This window comes from Somniosus microcephalus, chromosome 13, assembly GCF_052327205.1.
Source record: "Somniosus microcephalus isolate GS21.2 chromosome 13, FLI_Smic_1.0, whole genome shotgun sequence".
NCBI classification, from domain to species: domain Eukaryota; kingdom Metazoa; phylum Chordata; class Chondrichthyes; order Squaliformes; family Somniosidae; genus Somniosus; species Somniosus microcephalus.
The window spans coordinates 106,590,150-106,608,701 of record NC_140999.1 but is presented as its reverse complement, the minus strand read 5'-3'; the positions used below and the strand labels follow the sequence as shown (position 1 = coordinate 106,608,701).

Sequence of the window (18,552 nt, the reverse complement as noted above, 5' to 3'; positions counted from 1 at the left end):
AGCCCCACAATGACTGGGAAGCGTTCCAGTCAACCTGTCCATGGTTGCGCCAGGCGGAAAGGAGGGGGGCGCCACTCAATTTCCGCTCCGAAGTGTCACAAGGGTGTTGCACTCTCGAATGATGTCAAGGTCTGCATGCGCAGGAGATCGGCCGGTATTGTTTAGCGCTGCCGCAAAATGTCTGGTTAATTTCGCGAGCGGCGCAAAAATCGCCGTTCCCGGGCGCTAATTGCTTTGCGCCCCATTAGCGCCCTCTTAAGGCGCTAACGGGAGGCGCAACCAACTGAATTTTTCCCCCATTGCGTCAACATGGTTTTTATAAATTGATCCTGGGGATATGACCGTCACTGGCAAGGCTGGAACTTCTTGCCCATCCCTAGTTGCCCTTGAGAAGGTGGTGGTGGGCCTTCTTCTTGAACCGCTGCAGTCCGTGTGGTGAAGATGCTGTTAGGGAGGGTGTTCCAGGATTTTGACCCATCGACGATGAAGGAACGGTGATATATGTCCAAGTCTGGATGGTGTGTGACTTGAAGGAGAAACTCTGTATGGCTTATTTACCAAACATATAGGTCACTCGGGCGAGTCTCCTACCTTTTATTGTAAAACCATATTCTCGTGCACAATAGACCCAGGCAACAAGAGGAGAAGACTTCAGAAAGCAAACGTAACACAGATTATCCTTCACCTTGGCTGAACACAAAACAAATGGAGATAAGGACAATTCCATTTATAGAGCAAAGGCTGAATGTAAAGATTGGGTCCAAGTGAGGCTGGAGTGGGGGTAGGAGTAGGGCTCCAATTCCAGCCAATGAATGGTTATCCAATTCCTGGGACTTCTCCACTGGGGAGAAGATGTGGCTGTGGTAAATGGATCTAACGGGACAGGCACATCCCCTGTTCTTAATACTGCTCCTTCCTCATACCTGTGGGTTGTATTGGGGAAGAAGGCTGTGCAGCCAAGCCCTTGCTGGCCTACATGCCTGCCAGCTTTCCCCAAGAACCAAACTTTGAGCTTTCTGAAGCCCTAGCCAACCCGCGGTGCCAATCTCCACCCCAGTGTGGGTGGCAAATGGACTCACACTGGGAGTGTGCAGGGAACGAACAAGTAGAAATGGTGGGGCAGCCTGCAGGAGCTGGGCACCGCCCGGCTCTATCGACCGTTCAAAACAGCGAGCCATTTATATGGAGCGGGAAGTGCGGCAGAGGCCTGTGGCACGACTCTAATCCGTTCCCTCCCCTTCTCGGTGGCCCCTTTGAATCACGCTTATCTCGGATTCTGGAGATCAGGAGTGGGATTACCTGATCACGCTGCGTTACCAGAAATCCCCATCTGTTTGCCCATTTCTTTGCTGCATCTGCCTCCAATATGATTTCATTGGTCCTGAAACAAAATGGGTGAGATTTTCAATCAATTCACTGCAAAATATGTAAAACATGCAATTCTTTCACTCTGTTTTGAAACTTATTTCTTTCTTTCCTGTGTAACTCCCACTCTGTACAGTTACTCCAAATCTGTACTGCATATTCCCACTCTGCTCTGTATATTCCTGCTTTACAGTGTCACTATAAACTGTCAGTCATACTCCCAGTCTATATTTTAATCTCCACTCTACTCTGTATATTCCCACTCTGCACTGTCACTCTCCCTCTGCACAGCCACTCCCAATGTAAACCCAATGTCACCCCACTACTGACTGCCCCCCACTCCCCCACAGTAACTCCCAGTTTGGGTTCCGTCATGACCTCTCGGCTCCAGGCCTCATTTCAGCCTTGGCCCAAACATGGACAAAAGAGCTGAGTTCAAGACATGAGGTGAGAGTGACTGCCCTTGACATCAAGGCAGCATTTGACAGAGCACCAAGGAGCCCTAGTAAAATTGAAGTGAATGGGGAACAGGGGGAAAACTCTCCACTGGTTGGAGTCATACCGAGCACAAAGGAAGAGGGTTGTGGTTGTTGGAGGCCAATCATCACAGCCCCAGGACATCGCTGGAGGAGTTCCTCAGGGCAGTGTCCTAGGCCCAACCATCTTCAGCTGCTTCATCAATGACCTTCCCTCCATCATAAGTTCATAAGTGGGGATGTTTGCTGATGATTGCACAGTGTTCAGTTCTATTCACAACTCCTCAGATAATGAAGCGGTCCATGCCCGCATGCAGCAAGAACTGGACAACATCCAGGCTTGGGCTGATAAGTGGCAAGAAACATTCGTGCCACACAAGTGCCAGGCAATTACCATCTCCAAAAAGAAAGACTCTAACCACCTCTCCTTGACATTCAACGGCATTACCATTGGCGAATTCTCCACTATCAACATCCTGGGGGGTCACCATTGACCAGAAACTTAACTGGACCAGTCACATAAAGACTGTGTATATAAGAGCAGGTCAGAGGCTGGGTATTCTGCAGTGAGTGTCTCACCTCCTGACTCCCCAAAGCCTTTCCACCATCTACAAGGCACCAGGTCAGCAGTGTGATGGAATACTCTCCACTTGCCTGGATGAGTACAGCACCAACAACACTCAAGAAGCTCAACACCATCCAAGACAAAGCAGCTCACTTGATTGGCATCCCATCCACCACCTTAAACATTCACTCCCTCCACCATCGGTGCACCATGGCTGCAGTGTGTACCATCCACAAGCTGCACTGCAGCAACTCGCCAAGGCTTCTTCGACAGCACCTCCCAAACCCGCGACCTCTTCCACCTAGAAGGACAAGGGCAGCAGGCGCATGGGAACACCACCACCTCCAAGTTCCCCTCCAAGTCACACATCATCCTGACTTAGAAATATATCGCCGACCCTTCATCATCGCTGGGTCAAAATCCTGGAATTCCCTCCCTAACAGCACTGTGGGAGTACCTTCACCACACGGACTGAAGCGGTTCAAGAAGGCGGCGCACCACCACCTTCTCAAGGGCAACTAGGGATGGGCAATAAGCGATGCTCACATAGAATCATAGAACGGTTACAGCACAGAAGGAGACCATTCGGCCCGTCGAGCCCCTGCCGACTCTCTGCAAGAGCACTTCAGCTGCTCTCAGTCCCCCGCCCTTTCCCTGTAGCCCTGCAATTTTTTTTCCTTCAGTTACTTAGCCAATTCCCTTTTGAAAGCCACGATTGAGTCTGCCTCCACCAACCTTTCAGGCAGTGCGTAAAAAAGTTTTTCCTCATGTTTTCCAAATCACGTGAATGGATAAATTAAAAACATATGCAGGCTCTCCCACTCTACACTGTCTCTCTCACTCTACACAGCCAATCTCACTACACTCTGCACATAGAAACATAGAAACATAGAAGATAGGAGCAGGAGTAGGCCATTCGGCCCCTCGAGCCTGCTCCGCCATTCAATGCGATCATGGCTGCTCATCCAAGTTCAGTACCCGGTCCCTGCTTCCTCCCTATACCCCTTGATCCCTTTAGCCTTAAGAAATATATCCAACTCCTTCTTGAATATATTTAATGTATTGGCCTCTACTGCCTTCTGTGGTAGAGAATTCCACAGGTTCACCACTCTCTGGGTGAAGAAATTCCTCCTCATTTCTGTCCTAAAAGGCCTACCCCTTATCCTTAGACTGTGACCCCTGGTTCTGGACTCCCCGGCCATCGGGAACATCCTCCCTGCATCTAGTCTGTCTAGTCCTGCCAGAATTTTATAAGTTTCGATGAGATCCTCTCTCATTTTTCTAAACTCCAGCGAGTACAAGCTCAATCATCCCAATCTCTCCTCATATGTCATTCCTGCCATCCCAGGTATCAGCCTGGTGAATCTTCGCTGAACTCCCTCCATGGCAAGAATATCCTTCCTCAGATAAGGCGACCAAAACTGCACACAATACTCAAGATGTGGTCTCACCAAGGCCCTGTACAACTGCAGCAAGAGATCCTTGTTCCTGTACTCAAACCCTCTCGCTACGAAGGCCAACATACCATTTGCCTTCTTAACCGCCTGCTGCACCTGCATGCTTACCTTCAGCGACTGGTGCACAAGGACACCCAGGTCTCGTTGCACTTCCCCTTCACCCAAGCTATTGCCATTCAGATAATAATCTGCCTTCCTGTTTTTGCCACCAAAGTGGATAACCTCACATTTATCCACATTATATTGCATCTGCCATGCTTCTGCCCAGTTACTCCCACTCAACACTGTCACTCCCCTCTACACAATCACTCCCACTACCAAACTGCCCTTTCACTCCAAATCTATACTGTAATTCCTATTCTGCTCTGTATACTCTGACCCTGCAAGGTCACACTTACTGCACTGTGACTCCCACTCTGCATTGCAATTCCCGCCATACCCTGTCACTCACACCCTGCCGCAAGTCCCACTCGACATTGTCACTGCCACTTTGCTTTGTATACTCCCATTCTGCAAGGTCAGCCTAAATGCTCTGTCCCACCAACTCAACACTGTCACTACATCACTCCCAATGACAACACTGTGATAGTGCACTGTCCCATTGACAGCACTGTGATAGTGGAATGTCCCAGTGACAGCACTGTGATTGTGGACTGTCCCAGAGCCAGCACTGTGATTTGTGGACTGTCGTAGTGGCAGCACTGTGATAGTGGAATGCCCCAGTGAGAGCACTGCGACAGTGGACTGTCCTAGTGACAGCACTGTGAGAGTGGAATGTCCTAGTGACAGCACTGTGATAATGGAATGTCCCAGTGACAGCACTGTGATTGTGGACTGTCCCAGTGACAGCACTGTGATATTGGACTGTCCCAATGACAGCACTGTGATGGCAGTCTGTCCCAGTGAAAGCACTGTGATGGTGGACTGTCCCAGTGACAGTATTGTAATTGTGGACTGTCCTAGTGACAGCACTGTGATAATGGAATGTCCCATTGACTGCACAGTGATACTGGAGTGTTCTAGTGACAGCACTGTGATGGTGGACTGTCCCAGTCAGAGCACTGTGATAGTGGACTGTCCTAGTGAATGCACTGTGATAGTGGACTTTCCTAGTGACAGCACTGTGATAATGGACTGTCCTAGTGACAGCACTGTGATAGTGGACTGCCCTAGTGACAACCCTGTGATAGTGACAGCACTGTGATAGTGACAGCACTGTGATTGTGGATTGTCCTAGTAACAGCACTGTGATAGTGGACTGCCCTAGTGACAACACTGTGATAGTGACAGCAATGTGATGGTGACAGCACTGTGATTGTGGAATTTCTCAGCGACAGCACTGTGACATTGGACTGTCCCAATGACAGCACTGTGATAGTGGACTGTCCCAGTGGCCTCAGTGTCCCAGTATATGCCGCAGAGACATGGACCATGTACAGCAGGCACCTCAAAGCATTGGAGAGGTACCACCAATGCTGCCTCTGCAAGATCCTGCAAATCCACTGGCAGGATAGGCGCACCAACACCATTATTCATGCTCAGGCCAACATCCCCAGCATTGAAACTTTGACCACGCTCAATCAACTCTGATGGACGGGACACATTGTCTGCATGCCCGATACGGGACTCCCAAAACAAGCGCTCTACTCGGAACTCTGGCACGGCAAGAGAGCCCCAGGTGGGCAGAGGAAATACTTCAAGGACATCCTCAAAGCCTCCTTGAAAAAGTATAACATCCCCACTGACACCCGGGAATCCCAGACCCAGGACCGCACAAAGTGGGGGAGAAGCATCCGGGAAGGCGCCGAACACCTCGAGTCTCTTCGCCGGGAGCAAGCGGAAGCCAAGCACAGGCAGCGCAAGGAGTGCAGGTCAACCCATGCACCACACCCACCCGCCCTTCAAAACCCGTCTGCTCCACCTGTGACAGAGACTGTAGGTCCCGCATCAGTCACCTGCGAACTCATTTTTAATGTGGAAGCAAGTCATCCTCGGTTCCGAGGGACTGCCTAAGAAGACAAGAAGGATATTGGACTGTCCCAGTGACAGCACTGTGATAGTGGAATGTCCTAGTGATAGCACTGTGAGAGTTGAATGTCCTTGTGACAGCACTGTGACAATGGACTGTCCTAGTAACAGCACTGTGATAGTGGCATGTCCCAGTGACAGCACTGTGATAGTGGACATTCCTAGTGACAGGACTGAGATAGTGGAATGTCCCAGTGACAGCACTGTGATAGTGGACTGACCCAGTGACAGCACTGTGATAATGGAATGTCCCAGTGATAGCACTGTGATAGTGGACAGCCCTTGTGAAGCACTGTGATAGTGGACTGTCATAGTGACTGCACTGTGATACTGGACTGTCGCAGTGACAGCACTGTGATAGTGGAATGTCCCAATGACAGCACTCTGATAGTGGACTGTCCCTGCAACAGCACTGTGATAGTGGACTGTCCCACTGTCAGCACTGTGAAAGTGGCCTCTCCCAGTGAATGCACTGTGATGGTGGACTGTGCCAATGACCGCACTGCGATATTGCACAGTCCCAGTGACAGCACTGTGATAGCGGAATTTCCCAGTGAAGGCACTGTGATATTGGACTGTTGAAATGACATCACTGTGATATTGGACTGTCCCAGTGCAGCACTGTGATAATGGACTGTCCCAATGTATGCAATTTGATATTGGGTGTCCCAGTGACAGCACTGCGATAGTGGACTGTCCCAGTGACAACACTGTGATAGTGGACTGTCCCACTGACGGCACGGTGATAGTGGACTCTTCCAGTGACAGCACTGTGATGGTGAAGTGCCCCAATGACCGCACTGTGATATTGGGCTGACCCTGTGACAGCACTGTGATATTGGACTCTCCCAGTGACAGCAATGTGATGGTGGACTGTCCCAATGACTGCACTGTGACACTGGCTTGTCCTAGTGACAGCACTGTGATAGCAGAATGTCCCAGTGACAGCACCATCATAGTGGACTTTCCCAGTGAGAGCACTGTGATAGTGTACTTTCCCAGAGAGAGCTCAGTGATAGTGCATTGTCCCAGTGATAGCACTGTGATAATGGACAGCCCTGGTGAAGCACTCTCATCGTGGACTGTCCCAGAGACAGCACTGTGATAGTGGACTGTGCCAGTGATAGCACTGTGACATTGGGCTGTCCCAGTGACAGCACTGTGATACTGGACTGTCCCAATGACAGCACTGTGATAGTGGACTGCCCTAGTGACAGCACTATGTTAGTGGTTCTCCCAGGAACATGACTGTTATATTCCAGTGATCGCACTGTGATTGTGGAATGTCCCAATGACAGCACTGTGATAGTGGTCTGTCCCTGTGACAGCAACGTGATATTGGACTGCCTCAGTGACAGCACTGTGATGACGGACTGTCCCAGTGATAGCACTGTGATGGTGGAGTGTCCCAGTGACCGCACTCTGATATTGGACTGTCCCAGTGACAGCACTGTGATAGCGGAATGTCCCAGTGACAGCACTGTGATAGTGGACTTTCCCAGTGACAGCACTGTTATAGTGGACTCTCCCAGTGACAGCACTGTAATTATGGACAGTCCTTGTGAAGCACTGTGATAGTGGACTGTCCCAGTGAAAGCACTGTGATGGAGGACTGTCACAGTGAGAGCACTGTGATATTGGCCTATCCCAGTGACCACTGTGATAGTGCATTGTCCCAGGCACTGCATTTTGATATTGGACTGTCCCAGTGATAGCACTGTGATATTGGTCTGTCCCAGTGACAGCACTGTGATATTGGTCTGTCCCAGTGACAACACTGTTATGGTGGACTGTTCCAGTGACAGTTCTGTTAAGGCAGTCTGTCTCAGTGACCACCGTGATAGTGCATTGTTCCAGTGATAGCACTGTGATAGTGGACAGCCTTGGTGAAGCACTGTGATAGTGGACTGTCATAGTGACAGCACTGTGATACTCGATTGTCCCAGTGACAGCACTGTGAAACTGGACTGTCCCAGTGACAGCACTGTGATAGTGGACTGTCCCAATGACAGCAATGCGATAGTGGACTGTCCTAGTAACAGTACTGTGATAGTGGATGTCCCAGGGGCAGTACTATTATATTCCAGTGATCACACTGTGATTGTGGTATGTCCCAGTGACAGCAATGTGATAGTGGACTGTCCCAGTGAGTGCACTGAGATATTGGACTGTCCCAGTGACAGCACTGTAATTGTGGACAGTCCTTGTGAAGCACTGTGATAGTGGACTGTCCCATAGACAGCACTGTGATAGTGGACTGTCCCAGTGATAGCACTCTGATATTGGACTGTCCCAGTGACAGCACTGTGAAAGTGGACTGCCCTAGTGACAGCACTGTCATAGTGGATGTCCCAGGGTCAGGACTGTTACATTCCAGTGATCGCACTGTGATTGTGGAATGTCCCAGTGACAGCACTGCGATAGTGCTCTGTCCCTGTGACAGCACTGTGATATTGGACTGTCCCAGTGATAGCACTGTGATATTGGACTGTCCCAGTGATAGCACTGTGATAGTGGACAGTCCTTGTGAAGCACTGTGATTTGCAGACTGCCTCAGTGACAGCACTGTGATATTGGATTTTACCAGTAACAGCACTGTAATTTTGGACAGTCCTTGTGAAGTTCTCTGATAGTGGACTGTCCCAGCGACAGCACTGTGATATTGGAGTGTCCTAGTGACGGCACTGTGATGGTGGACTGTCCCAGTGACAGCTCTGTGATATTGGGCTGACCCTGTGATAGCACTGTGATATTGGATTCTCCCAGTGACAGCAATGTGATGGTGGACTGTCCCAATGACTGCACTGTGACACTGGCTTGTCCTAGTGACAGCACTGTGATAGCAGAATGTCCCAGTGACAGCCCCATCATAGTGGACTTTCCCAGTGAGAGCACTGTGATAGTGTACTGTCCCAGAGAGAGCTCCGTGATAGTGCATTTTCCCAGTGATAGCACTGTGATAATGGACAGCCCTGGTGAAGCACTGTCATAGTGGACTGTCCTAGTGACAGCAGTGTGATACTGGACTGTCCCAGATACAGCACTGGGATAGTGGACTGTCCCAGAGACTGCACTGTGATTGTGGACTGTGCCAGTGATAGCACTGTGACATTGGACTGTCCCTGTGACAGCACTGTGATAGTGGACTGTCCCAATGAATGCACTGTGATAGTGGACTGCCCTAGTAACAGCACTATGTTAGTGGATCTCCCAGGGACATGACTGTTATATTCCAGTGATCGCACTGTGATTGTGGAATGCCCCAATGACAGCACTGTGATAGTGGACTGTCCCTGTGACAGCACTGTGATATTGGACTGCCTCAGTGACAGCACTGTGATGACGGACTGTCCCAGTGATAGCACTGTGATGGTGGACTGTCCCAATGACCGCACTGTGATATTGGACTGTCCCAGTGACAGCACTGTGATAGCGGAAGGTCCCAGTGACAGCACTGTGATATTGGACTTCCCCAGTTACAGCACTGTTATAGTGGCCTCTCCCAGTGACAGCACTATAATTGTGGACGGTCCTTGTGAAGCACTGTGATAGTGGACTGTCCCAGTGACCACTGAGATAGTGCATTGTCCCAGTGACTGCATTTTGATATTGGACTGACCCAGTGATAGCACTGTGATATTGGTCGGTCCCAGTGACAACACTCTGATATTGGTCTGTCCCAGTGACAACACTGTTATGGTGGACTGTTCCAGTGACAGTTCTCTTATGGCAGACTGCCTCAGTGACCACCGTGATAGTGCATTGTTCCAGTGATAGCACTGTGATAGTGGACAGCCCCGGTGAAGCACTGTGATACTGGACTGTCCCAGTGACAGCACTGTGATAGTGGAATGTCCCAATGACAGCACTGTGATAGTGGACTGTCCCTGTGACAGCACTGTGATAGTGGACTGACCCAGTGACAGCACTGTGATAATGGAATGTCCCAGTGATAGCACTGTGATAGTGGACAGCCCTTGTGAAGCACTGTGATAGTGGACTGTCATAGTGACTGCACTGTGATACTGGACTGTCGCAGTGACAGCACTGTGATAGTGGAATGTCCCAATGACAGCACTCTGATAGTGGACTGTCCCTGCAACAGCACTGTGATAGTGGACTGTCCCACTGTCAGCACTGTGAAAGTGGCCTCTCCCAGTGAATGCACTGTGATGGTGGACTGTGCCAATGACCGCACTGCGATATTGCACAGTCCCAGTGACAGCACTGTGATAGCGGAATTTCCCAGTGAAGGCACTGTGATATTGGACTGTTGAAATGACATCACTGTGATATTGGACTGTCCCAGTGCAGCACTGTGATAATGGACTGTCCCAATGTATGCAATTTGATATTGGGTGTCCCAGTGACAGCACTGCGATAGTGGACTGTCCCAGTGACAACACTGTGATAGTGGACTGTCCCACTGACGGCACGGTGATAGTGGACTCTTCCAGTGACAGCACTGTGATGGTGAAGTGCCCCAATGACCGCACTGTGATATTGGGCTGACCCTGTGACAGCACTGTGATATTGGACTCTCCCAGTGACAGCAATGTGATGGTGGACTGTCCCAATGACTGCACTGTGACACTGGCTTGTCCTAGTGACAGCACTGTGATAGCAGAATGTCCCAGTGACAGCACCATCATAGTGGACTTTCCCAGTGAGAGCACTGTGATAGTGTACTTTCCCAGAGAGAGCTCAGTGATAGTGCATTGTCCCAGTGATAGCACTGTGATAATGGACAGCCCTGGTGAAGCACTCTCATCGTGGACTGTCCCAGAGACAGCACTGTGATAGTGGACTGTGCCAGTGATAGCACTGTGACATTGGGCTGTCCCAGTGACAGCACTGTGATACTGGACTGTCCCAATGACAGCACTGTGATAGTGGACTGCCCTAGTGACAGCACTATGTTAGTGGTTCTCCCAGGAACATGACTGTTATATTCCAGTGATCGCACTGTGATTGTGGAATGTCCCAATGACAGCACTGTGATAGTGGTCTGTCCCTGTGACAGCAACGTGATATTGGACTGCCTCAGTGACAGCACTGTGATGACGGACTGTCCCAGTGATAGCACTGTGATGGTGGAGTGTCCCAGTGACCGCACTCTGATATTGGACTGTCCCAGTGACAGCACTGTGATAGCGGAATGTCCCAGTGACAGCACTGTGATAGTGGACTTTCCCAGTGACAGCACTGTTATAGTGGACTCTCTCAGTGACAGCACTGTAATTATGGACAGTCCTTGTGAAGCACTGTGATAGTGGACTGTCCCAGTGAAAGCACTGTGATGGAGGACTGTCACAGTGAGAGCACTGTGATATTGGCCTATCCCAGTGACCACTGTGATAGTGCATTGTCCCAGGCACTGCATTTTGATATTGGACTGTCCCAGTGATAGCACTGTGATATTGGTCTGTCCCAGTGACAGCACTGTGATATTGGTCTGTCCCAGTGACAACACTGTTATGGTGGACTGTTCCAGTGACAGTTCTGTTAAGGCAGTCTGTCTCAGTGACCACCGTGATAGTGCATTGTTCCAGTGATAGCACTGTGATAGTGGACAGCCTTGGTGAAGCACTGTGATAGTGGACTGTCATAGTGACAGCACTGTGATACTCGATTGTCCCAGTGACAGCACTGTGAAACTGGACTGTCCCAGTGACAGCACTGTGATAGTGGACTGTCCCAATGACAGCAATGCGATAGTGGACTGTCCTAGTAACAGTACTGTGATAGTGGATGTCCCAGGGGCAGTACTATTATATTCCAGTGATCACACTGTGATTGTGGTATGTCCCAGTGACAGCAATGTGATAGTGGACTGTCCCAGTGAGTGCACTGAGATATTGGACTGTCCCAGTGACAGCACTGTAATTGTGGACAGTCCTTGTGAAGCACTGTGATAGTGGACTGTCCCATAGACAGCACTGTGATAGTGGACTGTCCCAGTGATAGCACTCTGATATTGGACTGTCCCAGTGACAGCACTGTGAAAGTGGACTGCCCTAGTGACAGCACTGTCATAGTGGATGTCCCAGGGTCAGGACTGTTACATTCCAGTGATCGCACTGTGATTGTGGAATGTCCCAGTGACAGCACTGCGATAGTGCTCTGTCCCTGTGACAGCACTGTGATATTGGACTGTCCCAGTGATAGCACTGTGATATTGGACTGTCCCAGTGATAGCACTGTGATAGTGGACAGTCCTTGTGAAGCACTGTGATTTGCAGACTGCCTCAGTGACAGCACTGTGATATTGGATTTTACCAGTAACAGCACTGTAATTTTGGACAGTCCTTGTGAAGTTCTCTGATAGTGGACTGTCCCAGCGACAGCACTGTGATATTGGAGTGTCCTAGTGACGGCACTGTGATGGTGGACTGTCCCAGTGACAGCTCTGTGATATTGGGCTGACCCTGTGATAGCACTGTGATATTGGATTCTCCCAGTGACAGCAATGTGATGGTGGACTGTCCCAATGACTGCACTGTGACACTGGCTTGTCCTAGTGACAGCACTGTGATAGCAGAATGTCCCAGTGACAGCCCCATCATAGTGGACTTTCCCAGTGAGAGCACTGTGATAGTGTACTGTCCCAGAGAGAGCTCCGTGATAGTGCATTTTCCCAGTGATAGCACTGTGATAATGGACAGCCCTGGTGAAGCACTGTCATAGTGGACTGTCCTAGTGACAGCAGTGTGATACTGGACTGTCCCAGATACAGCACTGGGATAGTGGACTGTCCCAGAGACTGCACTGTGATTGTGGACTGTGCCAGTGATAGCACTGTGACATTGGACTGTCCCTGTGACAGCACTGTGATAGTGGACTGTCCCAATGAATGCACTGTGATAGTGGACTGCCCTAGTAACAGCACTATGTTAGTGGATCTCCCAGGGACATGACTGTTATATTCCAGTGATCGCACTGTGATTGTGGAATGCCCCAATGACAGCACTGTGATAGTGGACTGTCCCTGTGACAGCACTGTGATATTGGACTGCCTCAGTGACAGCACTGTGATGACGGACTGTCCCAGTGATAGCACTGTGATGGTGGACTGTCCCAATGACCGCACTGTGATATTGGACTGTCCCAGTGACAGCACTGTGATAGCGGAAGGTCCCAGTGACAGCACTGTGATATTGGACTTCCCCAGTTACAGCACTGTTATAGTGGCCTCTCCCAGTGACAGCACTATAATTGTGGACGGTCCTTGTGAAGCACTGTGATAGTGGACTGTCCCAGTGACCACTGAGATAGTGCATTGTCCCAGTGACTGCATTTTGATATTGGACTGACCCAGTGATAGCACTGTGATATTGGTCGGTCCCAGTGACAACACTCTGATATTGGTCTGTCCCAGTGACAACACTGTTATGGTGGACTGTTCCAGTGACAGTTCTCTTATGGCAGACTGCCTCAGTGACCACCGTGATAGTGCATTGTTCCAGTGATAGCACTGTGATAGTGGACAGCCCCGGTGAAGCACTGTGATACTGGACTGTCCCAGTGACAGCACTGTGATAGTGGAATGTCCCAATGACAGCACTGTGATAGTGGACTGTCCCTGTGACAGCACTGTGATAGTGGACTGTCCCACTGTCAGCACTGTGAAAGTGGCCTCTCCCAGTGAATGCACTGTGATGGTGGACTGTGCCAATGACCGCACTGCGATATTGCACATTCCCAGTGACAGCACTGTGATAGCGGAATTTCCCAGTGAAGGCACTGTGATATTGGACTGTTGAATTGAAATCACTGTGATATTGGATTGTCCCAGTGCAACACTGTGATATTGGACTGTCCCAGTGTCTGCAATTTGATATTGGCCTGTCCCAATGACAGCACTGCGATAGTGGACTGTCCCAGTGGCGGCATGGTGATAGTGGACTCTTCCAGTGACAGCACTGTGATGGTGAAGTACCCCAATGACCGCACTGTGATTTTGGACTGTCCCAGTGACAGCACTGAGATAGAGGAATGTCCCAGTGACAGCACTGTGATAGTGGACTTTCCCAGTGACAGCACTGTGATGGTGGACTCTCCCAATGACCGCACTGTGACACTGGCTTGTCCCAGTGACAGCACTGTGATAGCAGAATGTCCCATTGACAGCACCGTCATAGTGGACTGTCCCAGTGAAAGCACTGTGATGGTCGACTGTCACAGTGAAAGCACGGTGATATTGGCCTATCCCAGTGACAGCACTGTGATATTGGACTGTCCCAGTGACAGCACTGTGATAGTGGACTGTCCCTGTGATAGCACTATGATAATGGACAGCCCTGGTGAAGCACTGTGATACTGGACTGTCCCAGTGACAGCACTGTGATATTGGACTGTCCCAGTGATAGCATTATGATAATGGACAGCCCTGGTGAAGCACTGTGATACTGGACTGTCCCAGTGACAGCACTGTGATAGTGGACTGTCCCATAGAGAGCACTGTGATAGTGGACTGTCCCAGTGATAGCACTCTGATATTGGACTGTCCCAGTGACAGCACTGTGATAGTGGACTGTCCCAGTGAAAGCACTGTGATGATGGACTGTCCCAATGACAGCACTGTGCAAGTGGATGTCCCAGGGTCAGGACTGTTATATTCCAGTGATCGCACTGTGATTGTGGAATGTCCCACTGACAGCACGGTGATAGTGGTCTGTCCCTGTGACAGCACTGTGGTAGTAGACTGTCCCAGTGACAGCACTGTGATGGTTGCCTGTCCCAGTGACAGCACTGTGATATTGGAATGTCCCGGTGACAGCACTTTGATATTGGACTGTCTCAGTGACAGCATTGTGATGATGGACTGTCCCCGTGAATGCACTGTGATGATGGACTGTCCCAGTGACAGCACTGTGATAGTGGAGTCTCCCAGTGACAGCACTGTGATAGTGGGCTGCCCCTGGGACAGCACTGTTATAGTGACAGCAAAAAACCCCAAAAAGATTGATTAAGAAAGGAATGATAGATTATGAAAGTAAATTAGCAAAAAATATAAAAACAGATAGTAAGAGTTTTTATAGTTATGTAAAAAGAAAAAGGGTGGCTAAAGTAAATGTTGGTCCCTTTGAGGATGAGACCGGGAAATTAATGGTGGGAAATATGGAGATGGCAAAAACACTGAATGAATATTTTACATCAATCCTTACAGTAGAAGACACTAAGAATATCCCAACACTGGACAAACAGGGGGCTAAAGGGGGGGAGGAGCTAAACACGATCAAAATCACTAAGGAAGTGGTACTCGGTAAAATAATGGGACTCAAGGCGGATAAATCACCTGGGCCTGATGGCTTACATCCTAGGGTCTTGAGGGAAGTGGCGGTAGGGATTGTGGATGCATTGGTAATAATTTTCGAAAACTCCCTGGACTCCGCAAGGGTCCCGGCAGACTGGAAAACTGCTAATGTAACACCCTTATTTAAAAAGGGCAGTAGACAGAAGGCTGGAAACTATAGACCGGTTAGCCTAACATCTGTGGTAGGTAAAATTTTGGAGTCCATTATTAAGGAGACAGTAACAGGACATTTGGATAATCATAATTTAATAGGACAAAGTCAGCATGGTTTTATGAAGGGGAAGTCATGTTTGACAAATTTGCTGGAGTTCTTTGAGGAAGTAACGTATAGGGTGGATAAAGGGGAACCAGTGGGCATAGTGTATTTAGACTTCCAAAAGGCATTTGACAAGGTGCCACACAAAAGATTATTGCTTAAGATAAAAAATCACGGGATTGGGGGTAATATTCTGGCATGGATAGAGGATTGGCTATCTAACAGAAGGCAGAGAGTTGGGATAAATGGTTCATTCTCAGACTGGCAAACAGTAACTAGTGGTGTTCCGCAGGGGTCAGTGCTGGGTCCCCAACTCTTTACAATCTATATTAACGATTTGCAGGAGGGGACCGAGTGTAACATATCAAAGTTTGCAGATGATACTAAGATGGGAGGGAAAGTAGTGAGTGAGGAGGACATAAAAACCCTGCAAGGGGACATCGACAGGCTAAGTAAGTGGGCAGAGATTTGGCAGATGGAATACAATACTGGAAAGTGTGAGGTTATGCACTTTGGCAGGAAATATCGCAGAGCAAGTTATTATCTTAATGGCAAGAAACTGGAAAGTACTGAAGTACAAAGGGATCTGGTGCACGAAACTCAAAAGGTTAGTATGCAGGTGCAGCAAGTGATTAAGAAGGCCAATGGAATGTTGGCTTTCATTGCTAGGGGGATAGAATATAAAAATAGGGAGGTATTGCTTCAGTTGTGCAAGGTATTGGTGAGGCCGCACCGGAAATACTGCGTACAGTTTTGGTGTCCATACTTAAGAAAAGACATACTTGATCTCGAGTCATTACAAAGAAGGTTCACTCGGTTAATCCCGGGGATGAGGGGATGGACATATGAGGAGAGGCTGAGTAGATTGGGACTCTACTCATTGGAGTTCAGAAGCATGAGAGGTGATCTTATTGAAACATATAAGATTGTGAAGGGGTCGGATCGGGTGGATGCGGGGAAGATGTTCCCGATGATGGGTGAAACTAGAACTAGGGGGCATAGTCTTAGAATAAGGGGCTGCTCTTTCAAAACTGAGATGAGGAGGAACTACTTCACTCAGAGGGTGGTAGGTCCATGGAATATGCTGCCCCAAAAAGCTGTCGAAGCTACATCATTACATAAATTTAAAACAGAAATAGACAGTTTCCTAGAAGTAAAGGGAATTAAGGGTTACGGGGAGCGGGCAGGAATTTGGACATGAGTCTAGGTTCGGATCGGTCATGGCCCTGTGGGTAGCGGAGTGGGCCCAGGGGCCGTGTAGCCTGATCCTGCTCCTATTTCGTGTGTCTAATTCTGTTAGATTCAGGAGATGGTTCTGTGATAGTGGATTGGCGGTTAGGATGAGATCAGCCATGATCTTATTGAATGGCGGAGCAGGCTCGAGGGGCCGATTGGCCTACTCCTGCTCCTATTTCTTATGTTCTTATGTTCTTATGACTGTCCCAGTGAGTGAACTGAGATATTGGAATGTCCCAGTGACAGCACTGTGATAGTGGTCTGTCCCTGTGACAGCACTGTGATATTGGACTGTCCCAGTGCCAGCACTGTGATATTGGACTGTCCCAGTGATGGCACTGTGATAGTGGACAGTCCTTGTGAAGCACTGTGATTTGCAGACTGCCTCAGTGACAGCACTGTGATATTGGACTGTCCCAGTGACAGCATTGTGATGATGGACTGTCCCAGTGACAGCATTGTGATGATGGACTGTCCCAGTGAAAGCACTGTGATGATGGACTGTCCCATTGACATTACTGTGATAGTGGACTGTCCCAGTGACAGCACTGTAATAGTGGAGTCTCCCTGTGACAGCACTGTGATGGTGGACTGTCCCAATGACCGCACTGTGATATTGGACTGTCCCAGTGACAGCACTGTGATAGCGGGATGACCCAGTGACAGCACTGTGATAGTGGACTTTCCCAGTGACAGCACTGTCATAGTGGACTTTCCCAGTGAGAGCACTGTGATATAGGCCTGTCCTGGTGACAGCACTGTGATATTGGACTGTCCCACTGACAGCACCGTGATGATAGACTGTCCCAGTGAAAGCACTCTCATAGTGGACTTTCCCAGTGAGAGCACTGTGATATTGGACTGTCCTAGTGATAGCACTGTGATATTGGACTGTCCCAGTGACAGCACCATGATGATAGACTGTCCCAGTGAAAGCACTGTCATAGTGGACTTTCCCAGTGAGAGCACTGTGATAGTGGAATGTCCCAGTGTCAGCAGTGTGATATTGGACTGTCCCAGTGACAGCACTGGGATAGTGGACTGTCCCAGAGACAGCACTGTGATAGTGGACTGTGCCAGTGATAGCACTGTGACATTGGGCTGTCCCAGTGACAGCACTGTGATAGTGGACTGTCCCAATGACAGCACTGTGATAGTGGACTGCCCTAGTGACAGCACTATGTTAGTGGTTCTCCCAGGGACATGACTGTTATATTCCAGTGATCGCACTGTGATTGTGGAATGTCCCAATGACAGCACTGTGATAGTGGTCTGTCCCTGTGACAGCACTGTGATATTGGACTGCCTCAGTGACAGCACTGTGATGATGGACTGTCCCAGTGATCGCACTGTGATGGTGGACTGTCCCAGTGACCGCACTGTGATATTGGACTGTCCCAGTGACAGCACTGTGATAGCGGAATGTCCCAGTGACAGCACTGTGATAGTGGACTTTCCCAGTGACAGCACTGTTATAGTGGACTCTCCCAGTGACAGCACTGTAATTGTGGACAGTCCTAGTGAAGCACTGTGATAGTGGACTGTCCCAGTGAAAGCACTGTGATGGAGGACTGTCACAGTGAGTGCACTGTGATATTGGCCTATCCCAGTGACCACTGTGATAGTGCATTATCCCAGGCACTGCATTTTGTTATTGGACTGTCCCAGTGATGGCACTGTGATATTGGTCTGTCCCAGTGGCAGCACTGTGATATTGGTCTGTCCCAGTGACAACACTGTTATGGTGGACTGTTCCAGTGACAGTTCTGTTATGGCAGTCTGTCTCAGTGACCACCGTGATAGTGCACTGTTCCAGTGATAGCACTGTGATAGTGGACAGCCCTGGTGAAGCA

At 49.4% G+C, this 18,552-nt stretch overlaps 1 protein-coding gene across 1 annotated transcript in view; it reads right to left on the bottom strand.

Annotated features, from left to right (window-relative positions):
* LOC147108528 (ciliary microtubule inner protein 1-like) overlaps positions 1–18,552 on the bottom strand; it is a 96,966-nt gene that overhangs the window by 12,124 nt on the left and 66,290 nt on the right. Inside the window, exon 2 of the mRNA XM_086006042.1 lies at positions 1,300–1,381. Within this exon, the coding sequence (XP_085862168.1) occupies positions 1,300–1,381 (82 nt within the window). The remainder of the gene's footprint in view (positions 1–1,299; positions 1,382–18,552) is intronic.